The 25,418-nt window shown below is 35.3% G+C and overlaps 2 protein-coding genes across 2 annotated transcripts; both read left to right on the top strand.

The window, feature by feature from the left end:
• The first annotated feature begins 342 nt into the window (after window positions 1–342).
• Window positions 343–16,571, top strand: Top3alpha (topoisomerase 3-alpha). The gene is made up of 20 exons (XM_087342880.1): window positions 343–937; window positions 1,385–1,594; window positions 2,697–2,830; window positions 3,667–3,785; window positions 4,060–4,230; window positions 5,041–5,216; window positions 5,997–6,177; window positions 7,034–7,141; window positions 7,678–7,787; window positions 8,531–8,735; window positions 9,580–9,851; window positions 10,724–10,981; window positions 11,264–11,417; window positions 11,931–12,202; window positions 12,326–12,497; window positions 13,232–13,408; window positions 13,694–13,754; window positions 14,598–14,767; window positions 15,549–15,629; window positions 16,255–16,571. Exons 1-20 carry the CDS (start codon window positions 737–739, stop codon window positions 16,284–16,286), a joined length of 3,264 nt encoding a protein of 1,087 aa, XP_087199006.1. The 5' UTR covers window positions 343–736; the 3' UTR covers window positions 16,287–16,571.
• Window positions 16,572–17,798: 1,227 nt separating this feature from the next.
• On the top strand, window positions 17,799–23,352 carry Syx16 (syntaxin 16). Its single transcript, XM_022066209.2, has 5 exons — window positions 17,799–18,004; window positions 18,212–18,463; window positions 18,692–18,854; window positions 19,403–19,689; window positions 20,921–23,352. Exons 1-5 carry the CDS (start codon window positions 17,924–17,926, stop codon window positions 21,101–21,103), a joined length of 966 nt encoding a protein of 321 aa, XP_021921901.1. The 5' UTR covers window positions 17,799–17,923; the 3' UTR covers window positions 21,104–23,352.
• The last annotated feature ends 2,066 nt before the right edge of the window (window positions 23,353–25,418 follow it).

The raw sequence follows: 25,418 nt of genomic DNA, 5'->3' as shown, positions 1-25,418 counted from the left end.
ATTTGTTAGTATCACAACTAGATCAAGGACTTTCTGATTTCTTTAAGTATTAGCATGGTTTTGGGCAGTGTGAGCTACTTAAGTAGCTATGAAAAGTAGCAGGGTTAGAAAGCTAATAGTTTAATTATTTTACAATGTGTTTTTTCAGAAGTCTCATAACAAATTTGGGACATTTTAATATTTTAATTAAATAGGTAACTTGAGGATATAAGTAGTGCACCAACTAGCTATCCATGTCTATGATTGAATGCGCTGCCATGTTACTATGAGGATTTTGCCATGTGTGCGAGGCAGGGAGTAGTTCCTTGCTAATTTAAACTTCGCGGTAAACGTGGTTATAAGGCAGAAGTTGGTAATCTGAGAGCCTGTACAGCTGACATTTTTCTCCCTTCGAAGTCCAGTTTTACCGCTGTCAAGTGAATTTTATTCTGAGTAATATATGTTTCAATTACACAATTATTTGAGTTCGCCCCCGTGAATAAAATCAGTGTGATTGTAGTTGTCAATTCTCGTCGATATATGTGCAACTGTAATGGAGTTTTCGTGATAGTTCTGGCGCGCGAAATGTTCATATTTGATAAGATGCTCGATGTTCGTCACTTATGGGTTGAATGTTTTATTTGTGTGTAGGTAAATCGTTTACGTGGAGTTATGTTATATCAAATTATTTTAGAACATGCCGTAATAACACCGAATTTGGTGCTTCTAAACTTGGTTTTAACTCATATTGAGGTTAATGTGTACATTGAGATTATTAAGAGGTATTTACCATACGCCTACAGGATGGAGACAATTTCATATGAACAGTGGACCTATTTTATGTAATAAAGTAGATTCTGTTAAACAACTTGTTGGAATGAAGATATTAAATGTAGCAGAAAAGAACGATGCTGCCAAGAATCTGGCAGGTTATCTCTCTGGTGGAAATATTAGGCGCGTAAGTATGAACTAAATGTACTGTGGTGGAGTAGGGACTCTGCCACCACTGTCACAATCTTATAACATTTCTGATTCATAACAACTTTTCTGTTATGATACTCATGTCAATTACATAACCTGGCTCTGGTACTACTATTACTACTATTTTAAAAAGACGCTAATAGCCAGTGTAACTGATGTGCTTATAAACGTACAATATAAGCAGGTTTGGGTAATGTATAAAAGTGTTGGCAGAAAAGAGAGACTCTCTATCCCTCCTGAAGCTTGAAGTCCTATTTTATCACCATCTCATCCTTTCAGGTGGTTGTCTTGCAAAATTTTGCTTTCTAGTTTCAGCATGCAGTGCACACCCAACTAACTGTAAAATTGTTTGTTTGGTGGTTAGGATTCAAGTACTGTATTTTAATAACTTTAAAATCATAATTACATTCCTCCTTTTTTACAGCGGGAAGGACTGTCCAAGTTTAATAAAATATATGAATTTGAATGTAATGTCTTCAACCAGAGATGTCAGATGATCATGACATCTGTTTCTGGACATCTGCTAGGATTAGAATTTGTTGGAAGTTATAGAAACTGGCAAGCATGTAACCCTATGGCTCTGTTTGATGCTCCAGTAAGCAAGCATTGCCCGCAAGATTACCAGCAGATCAAGGTACTTTTTGTGGTGTATAAATATTTATTTAAGCTTTACTTAATGTTATTACTTCTAGGAAACAGTGCTTCAAATGTCATGTGTCTTTGATTTATGGATGTGTAAATGTGGTAGGTAACACATCCCTGCAGATTAATAGGAGATACATTTTTAAATAATAGTTTACAGACATATTTATCTTTATTTGCTGTAATATTTACATGGTTGGAACTATCTTCTTATTTTATAACATTTGACTTTTTTTTTGTTTGTTGTCAATCTCCAAAATATGCATGTATGGCATAATCAGTTCTTTTTATTTTCAAGTGTTAAGATTAAGCAGGAAATAGCTTGACTAACTAAGCACCTATTATCTTTTCAAATAAAATATGGTACCATGGAACTATTTTGTTGTATAATTGTTTGTAGTTTTTCACCTCTACCACCAAGGGTCATTGTACATAACACTCCTGTACATTTGATGTCAAAAATCAGTTTAATCAACATTGGCACTTTGTGCACTGTCAGTATATTGGTCTTGACTTAATGGGTTAATAATCTAAATCTATTGAATGTTCATTTCACTGTTAAACATATATTTTTGCACAGTGTTAATGATGTACAGATTTAATTTTAAAATGATAAATATAATTGATAGAGTATAAAATCTGCTCTGTGGTTGTTTACTGAAACAGTTTTTAAAATTTCCACTGTAATTTCCAAAACAGAGAAAGTCTTGCTGGTTTATAGTTGTCATAAAACAAATGCAAATCATACAAGCAATAGAACAAGCGTTAAATATTTTCTCTTTTGAAGATTTTTATGGACGGTTCTTGATTGTTTGTTTCAATACCAGTAACTTAAGTGGAATATGTGCCTTTGTACTTTGATTCATTTTAATCACATGAAGGTAGGAAGCAGTATGTGAGGTAATTACACTGGAAACAGATGAAGCTGTGCTAAATAGTTTGCTTTACATATGTACTTCTATTTTGGCTTGCTAGAGAAATGTATATTCTATAATGTACCAATATTTGAAGTCTCAGATTACAATATTCAGTAAGAAACATGTCAGAGGAAAATCAATTGATATAAATATATTGACTTTTATTTCTGATTTAAGCGCACACTAGAACGGGAAGTTCGACAGTGTGGATCACTCATAATTTGGACTGATTGCGACAGAGAAGGTGAAAATATTGGATTTGAAGTAATCCAGGTTTGTCTTGCAGTCAAGCAAAATCTTAGAGTCTATAGGTAAGCTATTATGCACTCCTCAGGAAAGTAATTGAGATCTTAGCTGACACTGGTTATTATAAGTTTTATTTATATAGTCGTATGTAGCCATATTATAGTTCAGTAAGCGAGCGATGATTATTAGTTTAAGGTGTGTCTTTTGCTATTACTTCATATTTTCATTTAAAATAACATGAAGTATGGCTGTCAGGAGAAACATAGCTGCAGAAATCACAACATTGTATTTTCTTTTTGATTATGCTCATTACTAATAACTTTAATTGATTAAACAAAATCAGTTGAAGAAACTGTATCACATGCAAATAAATTATTGCATACAACACATGAATCAAAATGACAGATATCTCATCATGTCATGCAGGGTGGTACTGGGACAGTTAGGCCAGCTGAAAAGAGTTCTTATCACTGTACTAAGTAAATTTTGCATAAGGCTGTGAGAAAGTTTGTCATCACTGATGATCTTATCCTTTGTGGAATCTGCAGTCAGCCAGAAGTCTTCGTAGTTTTTGGTTTGATTAGTTGTCACGAAAAGCAAAATTTAAAATTGTAAGACCTGTAGTTTGGTGTTCAGAGATTTTACAGCATTTTTTTTTTTTAAGAACTGGGGAAAAAAGGTCATGCAGTTTCTTAGCACTGAGTGTCATGACTCAGCATTAATGTTTATGAATTGAATGGTAGTTTTATATAAATTCTCTTATGGTTCTAAAGGTGTACCTGTTACATTAATTTCAGTAGTCATATAAACACTGATATCTATGTTTTTAAGTTGTGCAGCTGTGATACTTGGGATTTCTGAGAGTGATGTTTGTATCATTATGTTCTTTATATAATTTTAGAGCAAAGTTTTCAGAGATCACAGCACAGTCAGTACAACGAGCACTGCAAACACTTGCTGAGCCAAACAGGAACATCAGTATTGCTGTTGATGTGAGACAGGAACTGGATCTGAGGACAGGTAAGATTACGTTACTCATCCCAGGAACGTGTATATAGTAATGCGCTGTTATCCATTATCCCTTTCCTGTTATGTTTATAATGTTTAACATGGTGTAATGGTTTTAAAAGTTTCTCCACTGTAATATAAATAGAGTGGGTGTCCCTGTGGGTCATATATGGACTATGAACCTATCATTGTTTCTTTAAAAATAGATTTGTCTTCAACTGTAGAAGTGTCATTCACTTGCTGTTGGCATGGTTTCTTATGTTGGTGTAATTATTTATTTTCTCAGGTGCAGCCTTTACAAGGTTTCAGACTCTAAGACTGCAGAAGGTGTTCCCACAGAAGCTGAGCGATGCACTCATTAGCTATGGCAGCTGCCAGTTCCCGACATTGGGCTTCGTTGTAGAACGTTTTAATGCAGTAAATAACTTCATTCCTGAACAGTTCTGGAAAATAAAAGGTAAGTTTAGGCTGGGTAGTCTTGTGTTTCATGTTGGATCTCCGGAGGTTAGTATTTTAACCCATTACAGGTAAACTGTTATAATTTAAGTTTTTCTTGGTTTTATTTAGGTTTTAATGGTTCTGAGGGATGGGTTTTACTCACAAATGGCTTATTTTATATTTCTGTACTTTTTTCCTGGTACTGATAACTAGGACCTGAATGAATTTGTTGATTCTGTTCTGGATTTTGACGCCATGTAGTCTTGTAGGTTGTTACCTGTGTTTCAGAGGAACATATTGCCTCCATATTCAGGGTAGAAGTTGCATTTCTGTTAAGTGTTGGTAACTACCCACAAGACTACATGGCATCACAGTCAACCTCTTCGCCACTGTGCCAACCTCAAATCTCAGACTAATTAATTTTTTAGGAATGTTGTGTTAGACATGGAAGCATGAAAAGCTGTTGCCTGTAACACGACTAAAGATTTTCATATTGGATAAGATTTTTGTTTCATAAAACTTGGTTCTGGCATGATGTGCAAACTATTACTGACCTGACGTATTTTACCATTTAGAAATAAGTAAGTTTCTTTACCATTATAAAAACGTCCTTTGTGAAAATACACTCAATCTTTCGATTCTTTCTGTGTTATGTGCATAATTTGTATGTTTTTGTAACATTCATAGTTAAATAGTTATCTTTACCTGAGGATGAACATATTGTGTCCAAAATTCACTGTGAAATTCTTTTTTCAAGTTTTCTGTGAGCACTGACTGCTCTCAGACTATGGTGACACTATTTTATGTCTGAGTTTCATGTTTCTTGTAGTGATACATACAATAAATGATCTGTCTGTGGATTTTCGATGGAAACGAGTTCACTTGTTTGATCAGCTGAGTTGTCAAGTTTTGTATGAGAAATGTATGGAGCAACCTTTAGCCAAAGTAGAAAATGTCCAAAGTAAACCTAAGAGCAAGTGGAGACCTCTTCCTCTCGATACAGTGGTGAGTTTAAGAAACAGTTAAGATGTAAATAACTCTTCTGAATTACTGACATAAAATATGCAACTGAAGGAGTGCCATAGAAGAAAAACACTTCTGAACTTGGGCTTTTTAGTTATGATATAAAACAAATTATTTGTTCTTTCTTCAAGATCAAGTATCTATGTACTTATGTTCTTTAAGTTTTCATATCACCAAGTAGCATAATATAATGCTATCAGATACAACTCTTTATCAAATACTACAGTGCAATATTATAATTATTATGATTGTGTTTTTTAACTTTAATATGTGTGTTTAAATTGTGACATAAAAATAGCATTTGGAAAATCATCTGCCTGTCACTGCTCTTCAAAACTTGTATTACTAAAAAAGTTTTTGAAATGCGGAGTTTGTATTTTTTTATATTAAGCACATATCACATGCCATAAATATGTTTTGAGAAGGCATAGAATTTTTCATTATTCAGTGGACTACAAGATTTTACAAAAGCTGTACAGCAGCACCTCACCAAATTTAGAGGGCATCTTCCTAAAAAGAAAAAAGGCACTGTGGATCACTGGACAAAGCCTTATGGGAGTCTGGTTCCCACAACTGCTGTTTGAACTCATCAGAATTTGACTGATTTGCCTGTTCCTTCATGAAACATAAAATGTGCATGGTAACATAAGATAGGAGTACAGAAAAGTTTCATAAAAATATGCATCGTAATAATAAGATGACTTACCAGAAACATCCTAGATGTGCTTACATCACTTTTCCATTTATGTTTACATTTTTTAGGAAATGGAGAAACTTGGATCCAGGAAACTGAAAGTGAATGCTAAAGAAATAATGAAGATTGCAGAAAAATTATATACTCAAGGCTTCATCAGTTATCCTCGAACAGAAACTAACATATTCCCAAAGGAGTTGAATCTACGTAATCTGATTGAGATGCAGGCACAGGATCCTGACTGGGGAGGTGATTTTTTTAATCAGAATATTTGTTTGCCTTATTTATTAAATATATCCTTGATGAAGTAGATTTGTGCCAGGAAAATGTTTATATTGTCCAGGGTTGTCCAGCCCATTCACATGAGCTCGATGCAGTGCACAAGTTGGTTTTGTGCTGTTTGCAAGATTATCTTTCTTTTCCTAAATTATGTGTTAATACTTATCTCCTCTTTACAAAAAGGTGGCAGTTCTTACTAAAAAGTATGATGCATAGTGCTTACTAAATATTGCCTGTCGTTTTTTAGTTTGTTTCACATAACACCTAATAAATTACTTAGAGAATTACTGAATTAATATGATATCCAGGATTGTATATAATTTTAAAAAGGAAATCGTAACACTTCCTTGAATGGATATATGGCTTTTAGAAAGGAAACAGTTTTTATGCTAACTCTGTTTTGTTTGCATGAGTACACGTTTTATTTCTTAATTTTATGGTCTGTGATTTAAAAGGCAGGCCCGTATATGATTTTTCATAGGGATGCATCTTATTTGAATGCCTGGAATTAAGTCCAGACTGAAAGGGCCTGGTTATTTAAATTGTGTTTGATAAAGATTAATAAATATGAACATTTCTGATGAAAAATTCATAGATATGGTAGATGATTGCATAAAACTAAACTGATGTATTACTATGGTTTTCAAATTACTTTCCTGTGTTGTTGATGCTGAAAATTGCATTTTTCTTTTATCGTGATTTTTACCAACATATGATTTTTTTTTTAGTTCTGAACAAATCACTTTTATTTTCTGTTAAATACAAAGGTATGTTAAGGTTTTGTACATCTTACATTTTTATTTTACTTTTATTGATTTTTCCACAGAATTTGCAAATCGTATTCTGCAGGATGGTCCAAACCCTCGTGCAGGCAAGAAGTCTGACCAAGCTCATCCACCCATTCACCCTACAAAACACACTGCAGCTTTACAAGGTAATTAAAACTGAAATGAATAGAGTCTGCATGTATGTTTCACTTTTAACCTTTGCTTTGGCTGTGATTTAAGGATCTTATTTGTGTCCTGCTGTCTGTAGTTGAAGATTGTACAGTCTCAGAAATTTCCATGAATCAGTATTTGCCTCCTTGGTGTAAACATTGCAGTGCAAAAATAAAGAATCTAACCACTGAAGAAGTCTGTGACATTGTGTTTTCAGTTTGAAATTGTGTGGTGGCAGTAGTGATTATGATGACTCTAATGGTGTGTTACGAAGCATACGTTTTATTTAAATGATAAAAATGTGAAAGAAACCTCATTCAGGGTTGTCAGGTGGTAAAGAGTTGAAGAGTTAAGGCTGGGTTTACCATTGTTTTGTTACAGTTTGAAAATCCATGAAGCGTGACTGGCTTCTAGTTAGTTGGTTAGGTTGTGGTGGTGATGGGAGTTTTGTGTGTGTGTGTGTATATATATATATATATATATGTATATATAGGTTATGTTCTACATAAATACTGCATATTGTATGTTTCAGGGGATGAAAAACGAGTTTATGAGTTTGTGGTACGGCACTTTCTTGCGTGCTGTTCCAAAGACGCTGAAGGATTGGAAACAGTAGTTGATATAGATATCGCTGGTGAAAAGGTGACATCTTATGTAATAATCTCCTTGAAAGGATGATATGAAAAACCCTTAACTTTTTTAAGTAGACATTTATCTCATTGGATGCTTTAGCTTTGATTTTAGAAATATTAAAGTAAATTCTTAAACACACCTAGCCTGTGTGACTAATACGGCCTGAATGTAATTTCCTCTACAGTTTTGTTAGGTGCTGCCAGTGTGTTTTTTTTGAAGTCTGTAAATTTAACATGCCATAATATAAATACCCAGAACTGAGACGTTTGCACTCCAAATTACCCAGTTCAGACATAAATTCAGGTCCAGGTGTCATTACTTAATTTCACAAAAAAAAATTAAATTGAATGATTTTCGTTTATAGTGGTCAGTGGCAGTTGGCACACGTCTTCATTTTTTGAAGCTCTGCTGAACTAAATCATATAAAGTTGCATACTGTCTGATTTTAAAACTCTCTGCATACCTAAATACTTTGTAATGATAAGAAATTGAAGGGTTGTGTACAAAAAGGGTATAGCTCCCAAACCCCGGTCATCCAGTCCATAGCCAGTTTCTGTACTGAACATAATAAAATATTAATAATAAATGTCCATCTACAAAGCCTCTTTATACCACCTGAAAATGGTCTACATAGCACGTAGTCTACGTAGACAGACGACATTTACTGTTAATTTTATTTCATTATGTTGCAATGCAGGATGCCTTGATAAACATTTTGCTGTATGTAAATCAACATTACTTTTCTTTCACAGTTTGTAGCAAATGGTTTGATGATTATTGCTCGCAACTATTTGGATGTATATCCATATGAAAAGTGGAGTGCCAAGGAGATTCATGTATATCAGTCTGGACAAACATTTGAGCCAACAAGCATTCAGATGACAGATGGAGAGACCAGTCCACCACACTTACTGACTGAAGCAGACCTCATTGCTCTAATGGAGAAACATGGAATTGGTAAAGTTTGTAGGAACTCGGTAAAAAGTTGCTTGTTCATATCATAATAATAAAAATAAAATGACACATGAGTATGATATGGTATTTTGGTTTAACTATTTTGCATGTTTTGAAACAGGCAGTCCAGAAGGCCCTGTCTCAATTCTAAAATGTCAACAACAGCAACATCAAATTTTGGATCCTTTCACCTGTTTTAATTTAAAGTTGATATGTCTCTTGAGTGGATAATGGAATTGTTCATTATGGTCTCTGTTCTCATATCTAAAAACACTTATTCTGTTTCTTGTACGTATTTTAATTGTGTTGTCTATTTAGTAATGTCACTTCATTAACATGTCTTAGGAACATAACAGAAATTTTGATTCTTTTTTATGTCCTTTTCTATTATTGCCACATTTCATTGACATGCAGGGCAATGGAGACTGGCATTTGCATGTAGAATATGTTTGTATATCTCGATGAGTTTCATTCTTTAATATCCATTTTATGGTACATTAAATTAAACCTTGCTGTTTTATTACAGATATGTCATTCTTGAACATACATATAGTAACCTGAAAGGTTGAAACTTAGTATCATGTATATATTTTTACAACTTTTTATTGTCATACATAGTAATTTCTTTTATGTTTTTTTATTATTCTTGGTTGAAGAGGTGTGTTGTATGCATTCCTATTTTATTAGCCTATTTTCTTAATTTGCTTTGACAAGAATGACTCAGAGCTTGTACTTAAATTTCAATAGAAAATTAAGTTTGCTGATAATTATTGTGTCTTTTGTGTTAAGTTGTACACTTGGGTTCTGCAAAGATGATGATGGTATAATGTGGAATTGTAATTGGCAGGAACGGATGCGACTCACGCTGAACATATCGAAACTATTAAAAGTCGGATGTACGTTGGGTTGCAAAATGGCTCTCATTTTGTACCTGGTCAGCTGGGGATGGGTTTGGTTGAGGGCTATGATAGCATGGGATTCCCCATGTCTAAACCAAATCTGCGTGCTGAGTTTGAAGCTGATCTCAAGAGGATCTGTGATGGAATAAAGGATCCAAACGTTGTTCTTGCAGAGCATCTTACCAAATACAAAGAAGTATTCCGAATAGCTTTGCAGCAGGTAAAAGGTTGTGGTGTTGAGGGTAATGCCTCCTTGAATGTTCTTATTGAACTTGCTTACTAACTGCTTGGCAGGATGTGGTAGGAGCATCCAAGGGACAGGTTTAGCTGCTCTCAGTAATGGAATGTTAGTGACAAAGGTGGCTAGCAGAATGAATCTGTGGCATGGTGTTGACTCTAAAACATGGTAACTGCCTGGTATTCCCGTGTTCTGAAAGTCTTAGCTTCGGTAAAAGTGAAGACTGGTCTGTGTGTAGAAAAGTCTACATTATGTCTGACCAGGAATAAAGCCTGTTTCTGAGTGGGAACCCAGTTTATTACCTCTAGATTACCAGACCCCTTATAAAAGATGTTTGAAACCCAAAATTTGAAGTGTAGTACTGAATTTCTTTGTGTATGTCTATGGTTGACATAGCCATTTAAATGCAATTTTTGTACAAGGCAACAATTCATAGCTATGCAGTATAGCAGTAATACTGAAAACAGAGAGGAGTGGAGAAGGGGCTTTCAAAGTCTTGAGAATTATCTCAAGCAACATGAAAATATTTTATTTCCTAACAAAACACTGTGAAGGAAAGATTTTTGTGCTGAAAATATAAACATATATAATGGCCTAGATGAATTTGTTTTAAAATGTCTGTGATAATTTGCATTTTAAAACAAATCATCTCCTCAAAGAAAACCCTGTTTAAGCTATTGCAGTACTGTTAGTAAACTTCATAAAAAATAATATTTGTATCTGTAACATAAATGTAAACACCAGTGAGGGATGCAGAATTACAAAGAACACATTTACATATACTCTGTACTCCATACTGTCTTGTTTTACTTGTATGAAAGTACTCATAAACTTCCTGATACATGTTTGAGCAGGCAGAGAAAATTGATGAGGCCTTAGGTCATTATTTGCAAGAAACAGCCCAAGTACCTCCACCAGTTCAGGCTGAAGAACAAACTGTCGGTCAGACTGTGCTCAAGTGCCCTCTCTGTGGAATGGACATGGTTTTGCGGCGTAAACGAGAAGGCACAGGAAAGTTCATCGGTTGCATGGGGTATCCAGATTGCAGGAATGCTGTATGGTTTCCAGGCAATGTTGAAGATGTGGTGCTGAGTGGCGAGTCCTGCAGTGAAGTATGTAACATAAGTATATTTTGTGTGCATCTTGTATTCATATTTATAGTAAATGGCTGATGGCACCTGATTTGTGAAGAATTAATCTGGAGTTGAATAAATTTGAAGAAAACTTGGATTTTGCATCTGTTAAATTAATGTTGCCAAAGGCATTACGCTGTATGTGTTATCTGTATGTATGTATAACTTTCAAAACCAATACCTCGTGTTAGACAAATAAACAGTCAGTATATATCAGACAAATGAGTTTGTTAAAAATTATAATGTGAATCAAATTTTCAGTGCGGAGAACACGTACAGAAACTGACGTTCAATTTCCGTCGTGGTTCCTTGCTTCCATGTTACCCTGACCATTATACTGGGTGCATAGGAGGTTGCGATCCTTATTTTCTTGATGCTTTGGACATCAGACATAGCTCAGTGAGGCTGGTTCAAGGTGAGTTACATTAACCCTCTGAAGCTAATGCTTGTCTAAAGAATATTTAAGAACTCTGTGCTGGGGGGGATCACTTTACTATTACAAAGGTCACCTAATTAATGAGAATCATAAGAAACCCACAAATACAAAATGTAGAGTAATTTATTGTTGAAGCAGGTGGTACATATAGTCACCACTGAACTCAAAAGGGTTAACCCAACTTATTGTAAAGCATTATACCACATTTTAAACTTACGGTAGAAATATAATTTGCCTATGTGAGCATATATGAAATGAAATATCTGTATAATACATGTGATACCTTCATTAAGGTGTTCTCATGTACATGCAGAATTTGTAGGCTTTGAACTTGCTTTCTGAAGTATAGTAATGTGACGTAACTACAGTTGATGGTCTTTTAGTTTTTGTGCCACGTAGCATCTTGACTGTTTACCATTGTTTCAGGGAAGCATTGTCTTCATCTTCAGAGCTGAAGTTAGGAGAGTTCTAAAATTGTGAGATTCTTTTCAGGTACTCACCCAAACAGAAATACAGGAGGACAGCTTCCAGGGGCACCAATCACAAGTACTTCAGTTGATAGCGGACTGGGAAGCTTAGACCACAGTAATGGGTCAACAGCCTACAGTAGTTCTGTTCCATCTGGTACCCCCATGGGAACCAACCAGATGAGAAATGGCAGCATGCAGGGACGTGGACGAGGAAGGGGCAATAATCGTGGAACTTCAGGCCTTTATGGAAGAGCAACACCAGCTTCAAACAATACTGTTTCAAATCACCATGAGGTAATACAGCAACGTATTGGTCTATGTGAATATAAGAGGTTGCAAAGATCACAAGCAAACATATGTACAGTGTATTTTTCTGTGACTGAAGGTAAGCGTCTTTGTCTCATCTCTCTGTTGAAGGATCTAATTGGGATATTAAATGTGAACAATGGAAGTAAATCTTCAGCTGCGTCAGGGAGTGGCAGAATACGAGGTGTGTTGGATAGTGGCAACCCACATGATAATGCTATTGTGTGCAATTGCAATGTGGATGCCATTCAATTGACAGTGAGGAAAGAGGGGCCCAATAAAGGTTGGTTTAATTACTGCAACCACAATCCTTTCCCTGTCTGTGAACTGATGTAGCCAGTAATGCAGGTTCTGGCAATGCCTGATGATCCAATCAAAACTTCTTGCTTTATGTCTTGTCCTGTACTTTTTTTAATATATTATTGTACATAGAGATTTGACAGTAGTTTTTTTATTTCTGGTTTGATATTTCAAATTTTCCCACTCTTAAAATTCAGTTTATTGTGAGCTTTTGTTGTTTAAATTTGTAATTCTGTGATTATTTCTTAACTTCTTTCTTGCTGCTCTTGTGAAATGATTCTTACTTTATACCTATTAATCCTTTTTCAATGCCCTGCTTATATATTGTGAATATGAAGTATGTGTTGAAACTAGTGACAGTTAAAAAAAATGTTTATATGTGGGATTTTCAATTTCTCCTGCCTAAGATGAACAGTATTATGTATAATAAAAAAGACTAATTTGGTATGGTGTTTTTCTCTTAATACAAAATTTATTTTCAATTGGTACTTTGCATGAGTGTCATAACATTTTTATTTATTTATTTCCCTGGAGTATTCTAAACAGTAAATGTTTATTGTTTAAATTGTAAAATGAATATTCTGGATTAGCTGAACATCAGTGAAACTGTTTGGATCAATATTGCTTTTTCTGCTGATAGCTGTATAGCATTCAGGACTCAAACTCGTGTAACAACACTCATGCAGGAAGTGTTGAATCACAACCTGAATATTTCAGGTCGTCCATTCTACAAGTGTGGGAAACCACAGGGACAGGGTTGTAACTACTTCATGTGGGCAGATGATGTGGAGAATAACCCATCTCTCATCAATCCAAGATTTGACAATTGTGGCCGAAGTAATAGCACAACATTCACCAGCAATACTTTCTCACGTCCTTCCTGGGAAATGCAAGGTAAATGCTAAGAACATTATGGGTGTTGTTATTTACTTGTGAGGCAAATTCATTATGAAAGAATACTTAGTGTTTGTCTTTACTATGTGTTCTTTGACTGATTTTTATCTGGCACATTGAAGTCTATAAAATGACTTTCAGTAAATTAAATAATTCAGTACATATGGTATTTATTGCCCCAAATCCTCGTCTGGAGCATTTTATTCCCCTTGGAATCATGACATGGTTATCCAGGTACCATACAATAATATTTAGTCTGTTTATTTTTCATAATCATTTTTTCAGCTACAAGTGGTCCTGGAGATGATGGTGAAGTGGTCTGTCAATGTGGAATGCCAGCTAAAAGGTATAGCTGTTAATATTTTGGATATGGGGTCATCTATCAGTTTTGTTGCCTGTTTTGCATGCTTTTAAAGTTTCTTTGATAGGTATGTGATTTTTTCAGTCCCTTCAGGCATGTACTGGGATATTGGCCAAAAATATGTCACATCTGCTTCCACATCCTTCCCAATTCAACATTCACTGTCACCTGAATAAGTGCTGCATAATGTATGCAGTTGAAAAGTTGGTATTAATAAAATGAAGCTCCCATTCTGTGGACACATATACTTTTTCCTTCTTTCTGCTCCCCTTTGGGTTGCTAAACAAGATTGAAGCTCATGACTGCCAGTTCTAGAAATAGTAATAGTAGTAAGTTGCTGCTCAAACTGTGGGGTCATCTTCCACATACTTTCATCCAAATAGTTCTTCTGAGTTTAGAATCATCAGCTGCCAATGCTCTCTGGTTACGTTTTGGCAGCAGATGATGATCACCAGAACTTATTTTGCTCAGCCACAATTATGCATGCACTGCTTTCTAATTTTGAATACAGATATCAGATTTAGAATTATTACAATTTGGTAATGCTGATAAGGCAGGTAGTTGATTAAGGAAAATTTAATGTAAGTTATTTAATAAGTGACACTGGTTAGGGTCTTGGAATCCACACTGTAGTTTTTGCATCAAAAGGGTAAGGGTTATTTTTCTGTTAATTAGTAGAATGTTTTGCTACTTGTTACTAATTTTTATTTTGTGCTGTAAGAGGGGACTTTGAAAGATTGGAAGCAACTTATTTCTGTATTTTATTACTATAGAAAACATTCTACCTTAATTCCTAAATAAACTATGCGTACTGCCATTTGCTTTTAGGTTAACTGTACAGAAAGATGGTCCAAACAAAGGACGTCAGTTTTATGCATGCCAAAAACCACAGCATGAACGTTGTAATTTCTTCAAATGGGCAGATGATACTATACCTGGTGATGATGGAAGATGGGATGACACCACCTCAGGTTCAACATCTAGGGGACAGGGTGCAGGTAGGAATTGTCTATTTTAAATGAAAAATCTGTTTTGTTGATTGAAAAATTGTTTATTACTTATGTTATTTTCTGAATAAACAGTACAGTTGTCCAATGAGTGATATTTCTGCGCAACTGTTGAATTATGCAAATGATTCTTCTTCCATAAAACAGTGGAATTATCAGCTAAGTTTTCAATACCATGGTTTACATTTTTTGGGCCCATCCATAGCTTCATATAAATAATTAGCTGTTTTGTCAAACTTTATGTTTCTTAGTTTGGTACATTAACATACTCATTCTGTGATAAAGTTTTAGGTAACCCACATTTAAGGTTCTTCTTTTGTCTATATTGTAAAAAGTGTCATGTTTAGTTGAATGTTAAATACAGATTATTTTATATAAATGCACATATACAAAGTTTCCATGTACTGAAATTTGGCTGACATACATCACACTTTAATTTTGTGAAATACAATATTATAAATGGACAAGCCACATCTTTGCAGCTACAGCAAATTGCCTTTCCTCCTATAACACTATTATCAAACAGTTCATAAAAAATGTATGAAGCACCATAGAAAAGATACCACCAAAAGACTGATGGTGAAAATTTGATATTAAAGTGTAACATTACAATTTGTAAGATATTCGCTCAGTTTAAATGCAATAAATAACTTTTTAACAAATGAATGTTAAAGTCTAATGAAACTTGTACTAATGATATTCCAGTTTGTTAAGAAATGTGTCATAAATGTCTTCAGCATATTACATTTGTTATTTGGACATGTGATTCTAGGACGAAGGGGGTCTAAGAGGCCAGGACCAACTTCTTCAGGACCTCCCAAGAAGAGAAAGTGTAGTATATGCAAACAGGAAGGTAGTATTTTGTTTCACGTCATTCCTCTGACATTGTTCAGTATGTGGCATAAGACTTTCATAATATCTGGCTGCAGTCAAAGAAACTCAGAAGTATCTTATATAACACATTCAGCAGCAAGACATACGTACCAGAACGGATTTATTATTTTTGATATTAATTAAAAATCTCATTCATAGTATGAATTTTACTCCAAATCGCAGATCTGGCCAAAACTCTGTATGGCTAGAATTTAACTTGTACAGCCTAAAGTTAATGTACTTGTGTTTGCATGCTACAGCTGCTTAACTTTTATCAATAGGCATGTTGATACATAATTATATGCCATATTTACAGTTTGTTCCACTTTACATGTACATGTGTTGGCAATATGGTCTGTTTTATTCCTTTGGAAACAGTCTTTGATGCTCTTCTTTGCAAAGATTTTAAAACTATATGCAGTATCATTTCGACTAAAAATTGCTCTCTGTACATTGTCTTCAAAATCAGTGACTACAATTGGTCACTTATGAATAAAAGTGCACTCAAATGATTAATTGTGTTGTTGTGTATCATTATATCCTTTTGTATACAAGATATGTCTGAATGATCCTGCTTTATGTTGTAATGCTATCCTCTGTTGCAGGTCACATCAGAACAAACTGCCCAAACAAATAAAACTATTCAAGAATATATAAAACGAAGAAAAATTGTTATAAATATCAGAGGAGTTTATAGTTATTAATAAAGGACATACATAAGGCATATGTTTGAATGTAATTTTATGAGATTAAAAAGAGAGTATGTACGTGTGTGTGCGTGCTTGCGCTTGTATCCAAATTGTATATAGATCTTTTCTGTGTCTGTGACGGTGAAAAAATATGAGTGATCAATGAGCAGACATTTATTTTTATACTGGAACATATTTTGAAGTAACTGATAAAATATTTGATGAAATGCCTATCCATGTTTGTGATGAGTTGTTTTCAGGGGCCCTTCTTTGAAACCCATTTAGTAATCTGCATATGTCTGTCCACCCACCTATACATCCTTTGATTTAACTGAAAGAACTTCCTATACCTGACAAGCATAACACCATGTTTGTAACTTGATGGGTGGGGGCAACACTAATGCAGTTTGTATCAGTATTTTGGAAAACGTCTGCCTTCATTATCATGGCCTGATGTACTGAATAATGTGACTGCCAGTTGAATTTATACACACAGCCATCAGAGCCCAGTACAGATAGGAAACATTTACAGTTGTAGAAGCTGAGTGTATATATGCAGGACACTTCTTGCAGATCAGCCAGCAAGCTTCTGACAAAGTTCAGGCAAAAGAATGTGCACGTTGGACAGATGGGCCATAACATTGAGACAGAAATGTAAGTGAAATGCATTGTATATATGCTTGATCTGGTTAGGTCTGGTGGGTGAACATAGCATTGGGATACTGCTGTATTGGCTAGAATGTCAGGCTTAGTGAAAGAGGTTACATCCCAAAAACTTGGTAGAAAAATTCATTTTAAGTTCATCCTAAAACCTGACTACCAATATACTGAAACAATGGAAGGACAATAGTTTGCATTATGGATTTTCAGGCTAAGCAATACAGTAATGACATTACCTGACTTTTAAGCACATACTGCCCTGTGGACTAACTATGAGAGTAAATGATAGGAGAATTCCCCAGATAAAGAAAACGTGATTAGGAAGATTAGATGAACCAACAATTTAAAAACCAGTGTATGGTTACCAAGGACTGTGTTTAATGGATAATCTTATCGCAACTAATCGAGTTCATTCTAGTCGTAATTATCTGACTTCAAGAAGGGCATTACTTCCGTGGTTCAATGTTAATCAGTTTTATGTAAACATATTTTTGTTTGAAAGTGTGCCAAGGAGACCTATTTAAGTGAACGCTGTATTGTTTTATAACACTTTTGGTTCACTTATGGACAGAGAAACTGGGATCTTAGAACTTATTGTGGTTAACAGTCGCAGAGATGGGAAACTGATTATGAATGTAGTGTGCAAATTTCTGAAGGAAACCGCTGTGACTAATGTCAACGAACCTTGTTACAGGTCGAACTTCCGACGCCCGATGATGAATATAGATGGTACTGAAGTCTGAACATAAACATTATTTCCTTGTTTGGTTGTCGGACATTTGTGGGTGCTATTATCTTTGTGTGAGAGAGTTCCTTGGTATTATCTATGCCCTAGAACAATATGGCTCTTAAGTAGATTCAATATGTTCGATACTTAACCTATCTTCAAAATTGTATAAATTATTGATGAGGATTGGACATTAAGATGGCATCTCGTAGTCTCACAGAAGTTTTCGTTTTAATGCGAAATAATGCTATGCAAAGTAGACATATTTATTCTGAACAAGTAAGTGGTTAGATTGTAGTCATCTGGTTTATGTTTCTCTTTTCCGTAAAAAGTTGGTACAAGATGAATTTAAAAATATTATGAACGCGAACGGACTTTTCAGAATATTTTAAATTTACACCGCGATTGTGTTCCTCCAGTACAAATAATTAACATTGAGTATTCATATGTGTTATGTGGCCTGAATATGTATTTGTATATTCACAGCAAGTGACAGATCGGATGTCTCTGGTTGGTTCAGATATTGAATCAGGCCTAGAACTCCGCAGATCAGGAGAATCACGGATGCCACCTGCGTGGGCTGATGGGCTAGAAGAGGCTCAGTATTCACTTACTCGATTACGAGCCAAAATTCATGATCTAGATACCCTTCATACTCGACACCTCCATCGACCAACTTTAGATGATTCATCTGATGAAGAGCAACAGATTGAAGCACTTACACAAGAAATTACTAGGGTGAAACTGGTTTTTGTAGTAGCAAGAATTAATGTGATTGTTACATAAGTGACATATGATGGGTTTTGGTTTGGTTCACTATTGTGCAAAACTTATTTTGTGGGAAAGTAGACACTTTATCTAGTATTGTGCTTGCTTACACTTCTATGTCAAACATATAATTTACATGGGTGCCCACACAATATATTCAGGTTTTTAAAATGTTTTATTTTTGTAATCATGATACAGATGTTTGGTGCAGCCCACCGTCTGATCCAGCAGATACGTCATCAAAGTAGTGAGGGTGGTCGCCAAGAACAAAGACTTTCTTATAATGTTGTTTCATCATTAGCTGCAACATTACAGGAACTAACAGTCAACTTTCGAAGGTCACAGAATTCATATCTCAAAAGTAAGTTTTTTAATCTGTACAAAGTAGCCTATATGCACTTTGAATGTTCTGCATATTCTGCTCTTTCATAAATGATGGATGTATGGTGTTCCTTATCAGCTTTGCTTTTTTTAAGGTCATTCATGTACATAATCTAAAATACATTAATTTATTACTGATACAGTAGACCACTATTGCTTCTTTTGTATTTCTTTTTATTCATTAGTGTTTGTAAATGTTTATACTTATCTTATAATTACAGCATTATAATATAATACTTAAATTTAGAAATGTTTATTGATTCAATTTATGAACAAATAAATTAAACATATCAGTTACAAAAATTATCTCATAGAATGCATACAATAGTAATCATGAAATGAACAGTCACAAGACTTTTTTTTTTCAATTTCTATATTGGTACGCGGTTGAGCTCGAGTATTTGAATGTATGTGGTAACTGCCCTATCATCATATTCAGTGCCTTATAAACTTTTATTACTACAGTACTGCTAACCTGCAAATAAGTACAACTCTGATACTAAAGCATGTATTTTTGTACATTCACAGAGTTAAACTCAAGAGAGGAACGTTCAAAGCAGTATTTTAACACAGTATTGGATCAGGACTTATCACAAGGTGTTGACTGGGAAGTGGATATTGAAGCAGATAGTATTGACCACCAGTTTGGTCTGGGACCCACACCTGGTCACCTCACACAGCAGCAACTACTTTTGCTAGAAGAAGACAATACACGGATGGCAGCTCATAGAGAACACGAAGTACGACAGATAGTCAAATCTATTGTTGATCTAAATGACATTTTCAAGGACCTTGCACATATGGTTGCAGATCAGGTAAAAACTGTTTTATAGACACTTCATTCAGCATTAATAAAGTAACATACTATAATCATGCCTGTGTGTGCATGTGCGCACGCACATAAACCAGTATAGGAGGTTTTTTTGCTTGGTTTTGCTGTGGTTCTGTAGGTCATCTCTTCTTTAGACCCTATCTCGGCAGCTAGGGTATTGGATGATGATGACCAATCCAACAATTTTCATAACACAGATTCAAGTAAGCCATAAGCCACTTGATGATCAAAATGTGGAAGCACCCCATTGTGCTGTAAGAGGATCCTGTGCCTTGTCTCCAGAGGCACATCCTTCATTATGGATGCTGCTTACATAATAGGATGACCCCAAAATGATTTAGTGAGCAGAAATCTCTTGTTTTGAATAAACCATAGTGAACATTTTGAATAGTTATTAGATGTGTCTCATGAAATGTAGCAATAAATTCATCTGACACTCTTGTTTATTCTTCATACCTTCAAACCATCATAGCCCTGCAATGGTTGGAAATATGATCAGTGTTGTGTTACCATTTTTTACTTGAAATTATATATTGATTTAACCCCTCCCCCACCTTCGCCATTTTATTGCAGAACAGTTGTGAAACATTCTATATTTAATAGTGAATGTTTAGTTACATCTCATGCTTCAAGGTAAGGTCTGCAATGTGAGGTTTGAGGCTCTCATGGTGTTGAGTATGAAGATGACTTGTGTTCTGGATTGTTGTGCTATGTAGTGTGGTAGAAGTTTACTAACATTTTAGAGGTGCTTGCTGCCTCTGAAATTCTGTGAAATTTTACCAGACTACATGATGCAACAACCCAGAAGACAGTCATCTTCATGATCTGTGATGACCTTCCCGGCCTCTGCCAACATAGGCATGGGTATGGAATCAGTTTCTGAGGCAGAAGGACCTATAGGACTATTCTGTTACTCCCAGAGTGTGATCTTGAGAATAATGGTTGGCAGAAAAAATCTATAGCTTAACATGGGCTTCAAACCATTAAGGGTGTCTGTTATTCCTCCCACAGTTTTATTTTTAGCAGAGGTAAAGACTTAAATGTTTGAACAGACATGTACACAAATTCTGACTGGGGATCAAACCCAGAACCCTTTTAATGTGTTACGTGTTACCACCACATTCCTGTTTATGGCTAATAAAAGTTTAAGTATTTTTATCACCCTTTTTTAAGTTGAATCTATTATTAAAGTATATCCATTCTGTCTCTTTTAGGGTACAATTTTGGACAGAATAGACTACAACATTGATCAATGTCAAATTCAGGTACATCAAGGCTACCAGCAGCTTCAGAAGGCCGACAGTTACCAGAAAAAAAATAGGAAGATGGTATGCATTCTTATTCTTGCATCAGTCACAGTAATTCTTCTCATACTTTTAATAATTGTTAAATCATAATTAAGTGGATGTATTAAAAACTCAGTTGCTCTCTTGAAAGAATCTTCTGTGCTTCTGTACATAATATTGTCACAATGCAAGAACAATTCGTTGATGTTACAACTTTATTCCACAATAACAAAAACTGTGTTGGATCCCCCCCCCCCCAAAAAAAAAGAATGAATTTTAAAGTATTTACTGCTAGAGCTGGGGTTTTACATTTCTTGGAGATGTTTTATACTGTTAGCACTAGAAATTCCAGATTTAGTGTACAGTTCTTTGTAACTTAATATTGGTAGATATGAGGTTGTTTGAAGGTTTATTTACGTGACTACACATTACCAAATCACTGGTGTTTCTTCTACCTCATAGTTTCCCTCTCCTTCCCATTATTATCTGGTCCTTTAGTTATTTTCTTAGCACAATGCTAAATCATAGACAGTTGTGCAGTTGTGTTTTGATATTTTATTGGGTTCAGAGTTGATGTCTTGGCCTCGTGTTTGTTCTGTGAATCCTATGAAAGTACAGTCATGAAAGTGAAACTGGAACAGTAGCAAAAGGCACACAGCAAAAAATTCGAATGACACGAACAAAAGGCAGGCTTATCAGAGGCGAATCCAAAGTCTGTTTTGATTTTTTTTAGCACCCATAAACATGGTGTAGATTTTACTGATTAGAGTGTTCTGAATTATTATGTCAAAATACTGAAAGAGTCGTATTATCTTCTGCAGTTTACTCTCTTTTACCATAGACAAAGAAACCATTTTTAAACTATACAGAGAGTGAGACAGTTTATCATTGAAAGCTGCTGCACTTAACACCATAACCTCAAAGTCTATTGAAAGTGTAAAACTTACTTTTATTTCTCAGAAAGATCATCAAGAAGGGAAGTTGCTTTGCTGAATAGTACATAGCATTTGGAATTCATAGTGTTTTTAAAAATCATAGGTGGTACTATTCTATGTAGACTGATTGCACATGATACTCCAATTGTCAGATCACGCAAAAAGACTCCATACACAACATGGGGATTTTCTACACTCCAGGTGTCACTGTTATGACTGTTCACATAGACACTTAAAATAAAGTATGTCTCGTTAGAATATGAGACGTGGATCAACAATTTTTTCTGACTTCCAGTGACTGAAACCTCAACAGTACTGAATTTTTTTTGTTGCATTCTGTCAGTATAAGTGTTTGCATGTCTCCAATTTTGTAGACCCATAACTCTAAATAATTTTGTTGTACTATAAACTAAAACAATTGAAATGCCACATGGTAGAGCAATGTGGCACTGTGATTTTTAGGGACTATCTTCTAGTCAAGGCCAGAGACAAGCTGTGGACTCTTTAAAAAGGCAACACATAACTGTCATATATCAGATGCCTAATTTTGTATAGACTAAACTGAAGTTTTTGTGGGGGTGAAGAGGGAAAATACAAGGGGGAAAAGTACTAGGCATTTGGTAATGCCTGGTGATGTAAGTGATCCTTTAATTAACCGCTTGTTTATTGGTGATGTAATCTCACTGTCTTATTCAAGTTATAAGGAGAGATGTGCTAAATTAACTCCCATCAATGTTGGTGGTATTAAAGCATCTCGAATGAATTAGTCTGTCCATTTTGGCAGTAAATATGTCAACTTTACACCTGGCGATACACATTAATATTATATATGCACCAGACTCTTTAAAAGAACAAATGAGCTTTCAACCCTTCAGTTTCTGATCATTTTTTTACTGTGCACAAGTTGCATCTTTACTTTTTGGAAGTGAAGCCGTATTTACATCTACCATATCAGGATTACTAAAGCTATTTATTTCAGGAATTTCAGTATTGCTGATTGCTGGTACTTGTGAGCGGTAGTTAAATTTCATAATGTGAACTTTTTTCTATTCTCTAACATTAGTTTGTATTACATTATCAAACAGTAGACACACCAGAGTGCCATAAAGCAGTGGCTGCAACAGCCATGTAGAACACATTCCAATGTGGCAGATGAAAAATAAATCAGGGTGGTAGAGGGTAAGGAAAGGATGTAATATCTACTTTGTAAAATTTTCCAATGTATGTGGGCTATAAGTAAAAGTATGAGGTAGTAAGCACCTCTGAAACATAAGTCAGTTTCTACCAGACTACATGACGCAACATCACAGAAGACAGGCGCCTTCATACTTGTTGCCAAGGGAACCTGAAATATCACCATGTAAATAATGTATATAATATTTATCTGTATTATTATTGCTGTTATTAAAACACATGTTTACAATTTGTATGTTTCTTACAATTACTGTGCACTTCAAATGTGAAAGATAAGACTGCTAAATTCAAGAAAAATTTGTCAATGTGCCTAAGCATCAAACCTTGGGAGGGCATAGGATGAATGGAGGTAAAGCTTATTTTGACCTTTTTAAGTTCAAGTTTGGATTTGCTGGGTAGCTGTCCACAACTTGTGCAATCTTTCTTTCTTCTTCTTCTTTTCTTTCTCTTTTTCTTTCTTTCTTTTTTTTCCCCCTTGCTCTATTTCCTCTCCCAATTGCTCAATCTTTTAATTTTGAAGCTGTCATCCAATCGTGAGTCATGTTCGCATATTTAACAGGAAGATTTTAAACTCCTTAAAACACAAAGGGCAGTGATGAGCAACCTATGGCTGCTGTGGCCTGCTGGTTTTCATGGTATGACCCGTAAGTACATTCTTCTAATGAGAAACTCAGAATTCATCTCAATATTCTCAAAATACTCAAAGCAATATTTACATGATATTCAAATTAAGATCATTTAAATATTTAAACCCCAAAATGACTGTCATATGGCTGGTGTTTATATTTAATATTCCAATACTGAATAAGATTGGGTGACCTGGCAGCATTTACTTCAAACCCATGTTAACACTTATTCTTGATTCGCTATGTGTGACATTAATGTTGAAACTGTTTCAGCTAAATTTCAGATGGAGGTGATAGTTTTGAAGTGTGATACTGACCTGAGAAATACATTTTGACTTCTTGAATTTTACACATTCTGTTTACCTGCTGATAGGTTTCCAGTACTAATTAAACATGCATTCAAATGATGTGTCAAGTTCTTTTCAAACATGAAAGTGGTCAAGAGTAAATCTGAAAATCGATTTGATGAACAATAGGAAAGCTGCTACCAAGTTGCTGCTTCACATATGTCCAAATATTGAGAACTCGGTGGCAAAGAAACAGTGACAAGCTCCTAACTTATGTTCTTCCACCCTTCAGAAATAAAACTGTAAGTCTTAAAAGTTACCTTAATATTTTTCAATGCTTTAGTAAAGTAAAGCTGTTCCACTGTATACCATGTACATGCTGGGTGTGTGTGTGTGTTAGATCCTACTCATTCTTGACCTCAGCACTAGGTGGGAATGAGTGGTTAGCGTCACACCCTGGCCACACTAACCCCTGGGAAAGGACACCGGTACCCATTGGATAGAAGGCTGGGTGACCCCAGAGCCAGTCTGAACACGAACACTAGAAGAAAAATCCTCTTCCCGTCAGGGATCAAACCCCAGTCATTCAGTCCGTAGCCAGTCGCTTATACTTACTGATCTATTGCCTTAGTACTAATAATAATTTAGTATTGTTATAACTTTCCTCTGTAAAGCATAATGTAAAACTCTGTTAAAAAATCATGACTTTGACAGCACCAACTCTACCAGTCTTTTCTAATTTAGTTTATAATGTCCAAATTGTATATCTTTGCCGATTAAATTCTCTTTTTTTATTGGTATGAACAGTATAATTTGAATCTATGTAATAATATATTGTAGTTTCTCTTGATAACTTCTTCATTAGCCATCTTATTCCAAATGAAATCATAGATGTGCTACTCATTTTATCATACTATATAGTGGTCTAGCGGTTCGAATGCTGGTCTTGTAATCCTGGGGTCTCGGGTTCGATTCCCGGCGGTGCCCGAATTTATAACTTGTGTTGGGCAAGCAAGGCCATGGTCTAGGCAACACAAGTTTTCCTCCGGGGGCTTCCCCGGATTTTCCGTGGCATCCCAACAATTACTCCATTCACACACAGAAGAAGGCAATGGCAAACCACTTCTGGATTATCTGCCAAGAACGTATATGAACAGGTCCCAGTCCGAGAAAAGGATGGAAGGATCCTGTTCATATGGACCTGTCGTCAGATAGAATATAGACATTAACCTTTCAGAAGTATCTTGAGATTTCTAAGCAGTTTGTTTCATTGGCCCACTTAATGGTACCTGCACCTTGTCATGGTGGTGGGGCTTGAGTACCTCAGTGATCCCAAGAGCTATGCTGGCAGTAGCATAGCTACTGGTAGGGCCTCCCTAGCCAG

This window comes from Zootermopsis nevadensis, unplaced genomic scaffold (genome assembly GCF_977971745.1).
Source record: "Zootermopsis nevadensis isolate Lab colony 2312 unplaced genomic scaffold, Znev_1.0 Znev_ptg000004l, whole genome shotgun sequence".
Classification (NCBI taxonomy): Eukaryota; Metazoa; Arthropoda; class Insecta; order Blattodea; family Termopsidae; genus Zootermopsis; species Zootermopsis nevadensis.
This window is presented reverse-complemented; position numbering and strand designations above follow the sequence as displayed.

Excerpts from the sequence above, each read along its gene's own strand:
- Top3alpha (XM_087342880.1), top strand. The coding sequence starts at position 737 with ATGTGTACATTGAGATTATTAAGAGGTATTTACCATACGCCTACAGGA. Across the intron at positions 7,788-8,530 it reads TAGATATCGCTGGTGAAAAG|TTTGTAGCAAATGGTTTGAT; the intron begins GTGACATCTTAT and ends TTTCTTTCACAG. Across the intron at positions 11,418-11,930 it reads CTCAGTGAGGCTGGTTCAAG|GTACTCACCCAAACAGAAAT; the intron begins GTGAGTTACATT and ends GATTCTTTTCAG.
- Syx16 (XM_022066209.2), top strand. The coding sequence starts at position 17,924 with ATGGCATCTCGTAGTCTCACAGAAGTTTTCGTTTTAATGCGAAATAAT. Across the intron at positions 18,005-18,211 it reads GACATATTTATTCTGAACAA|CAAGTGACAGATCGGATGTC; the intron begins GTAAGTGGTTAG and ends GTATATTCACAG. Across the intron at positions 18,464-18,691 it reads TTACACAAGAAATTACTAGG|ATGTTTGGTGCAGCCCACCG; the intron begins GTGAAACTGGTT and ends ATCATGATACAG.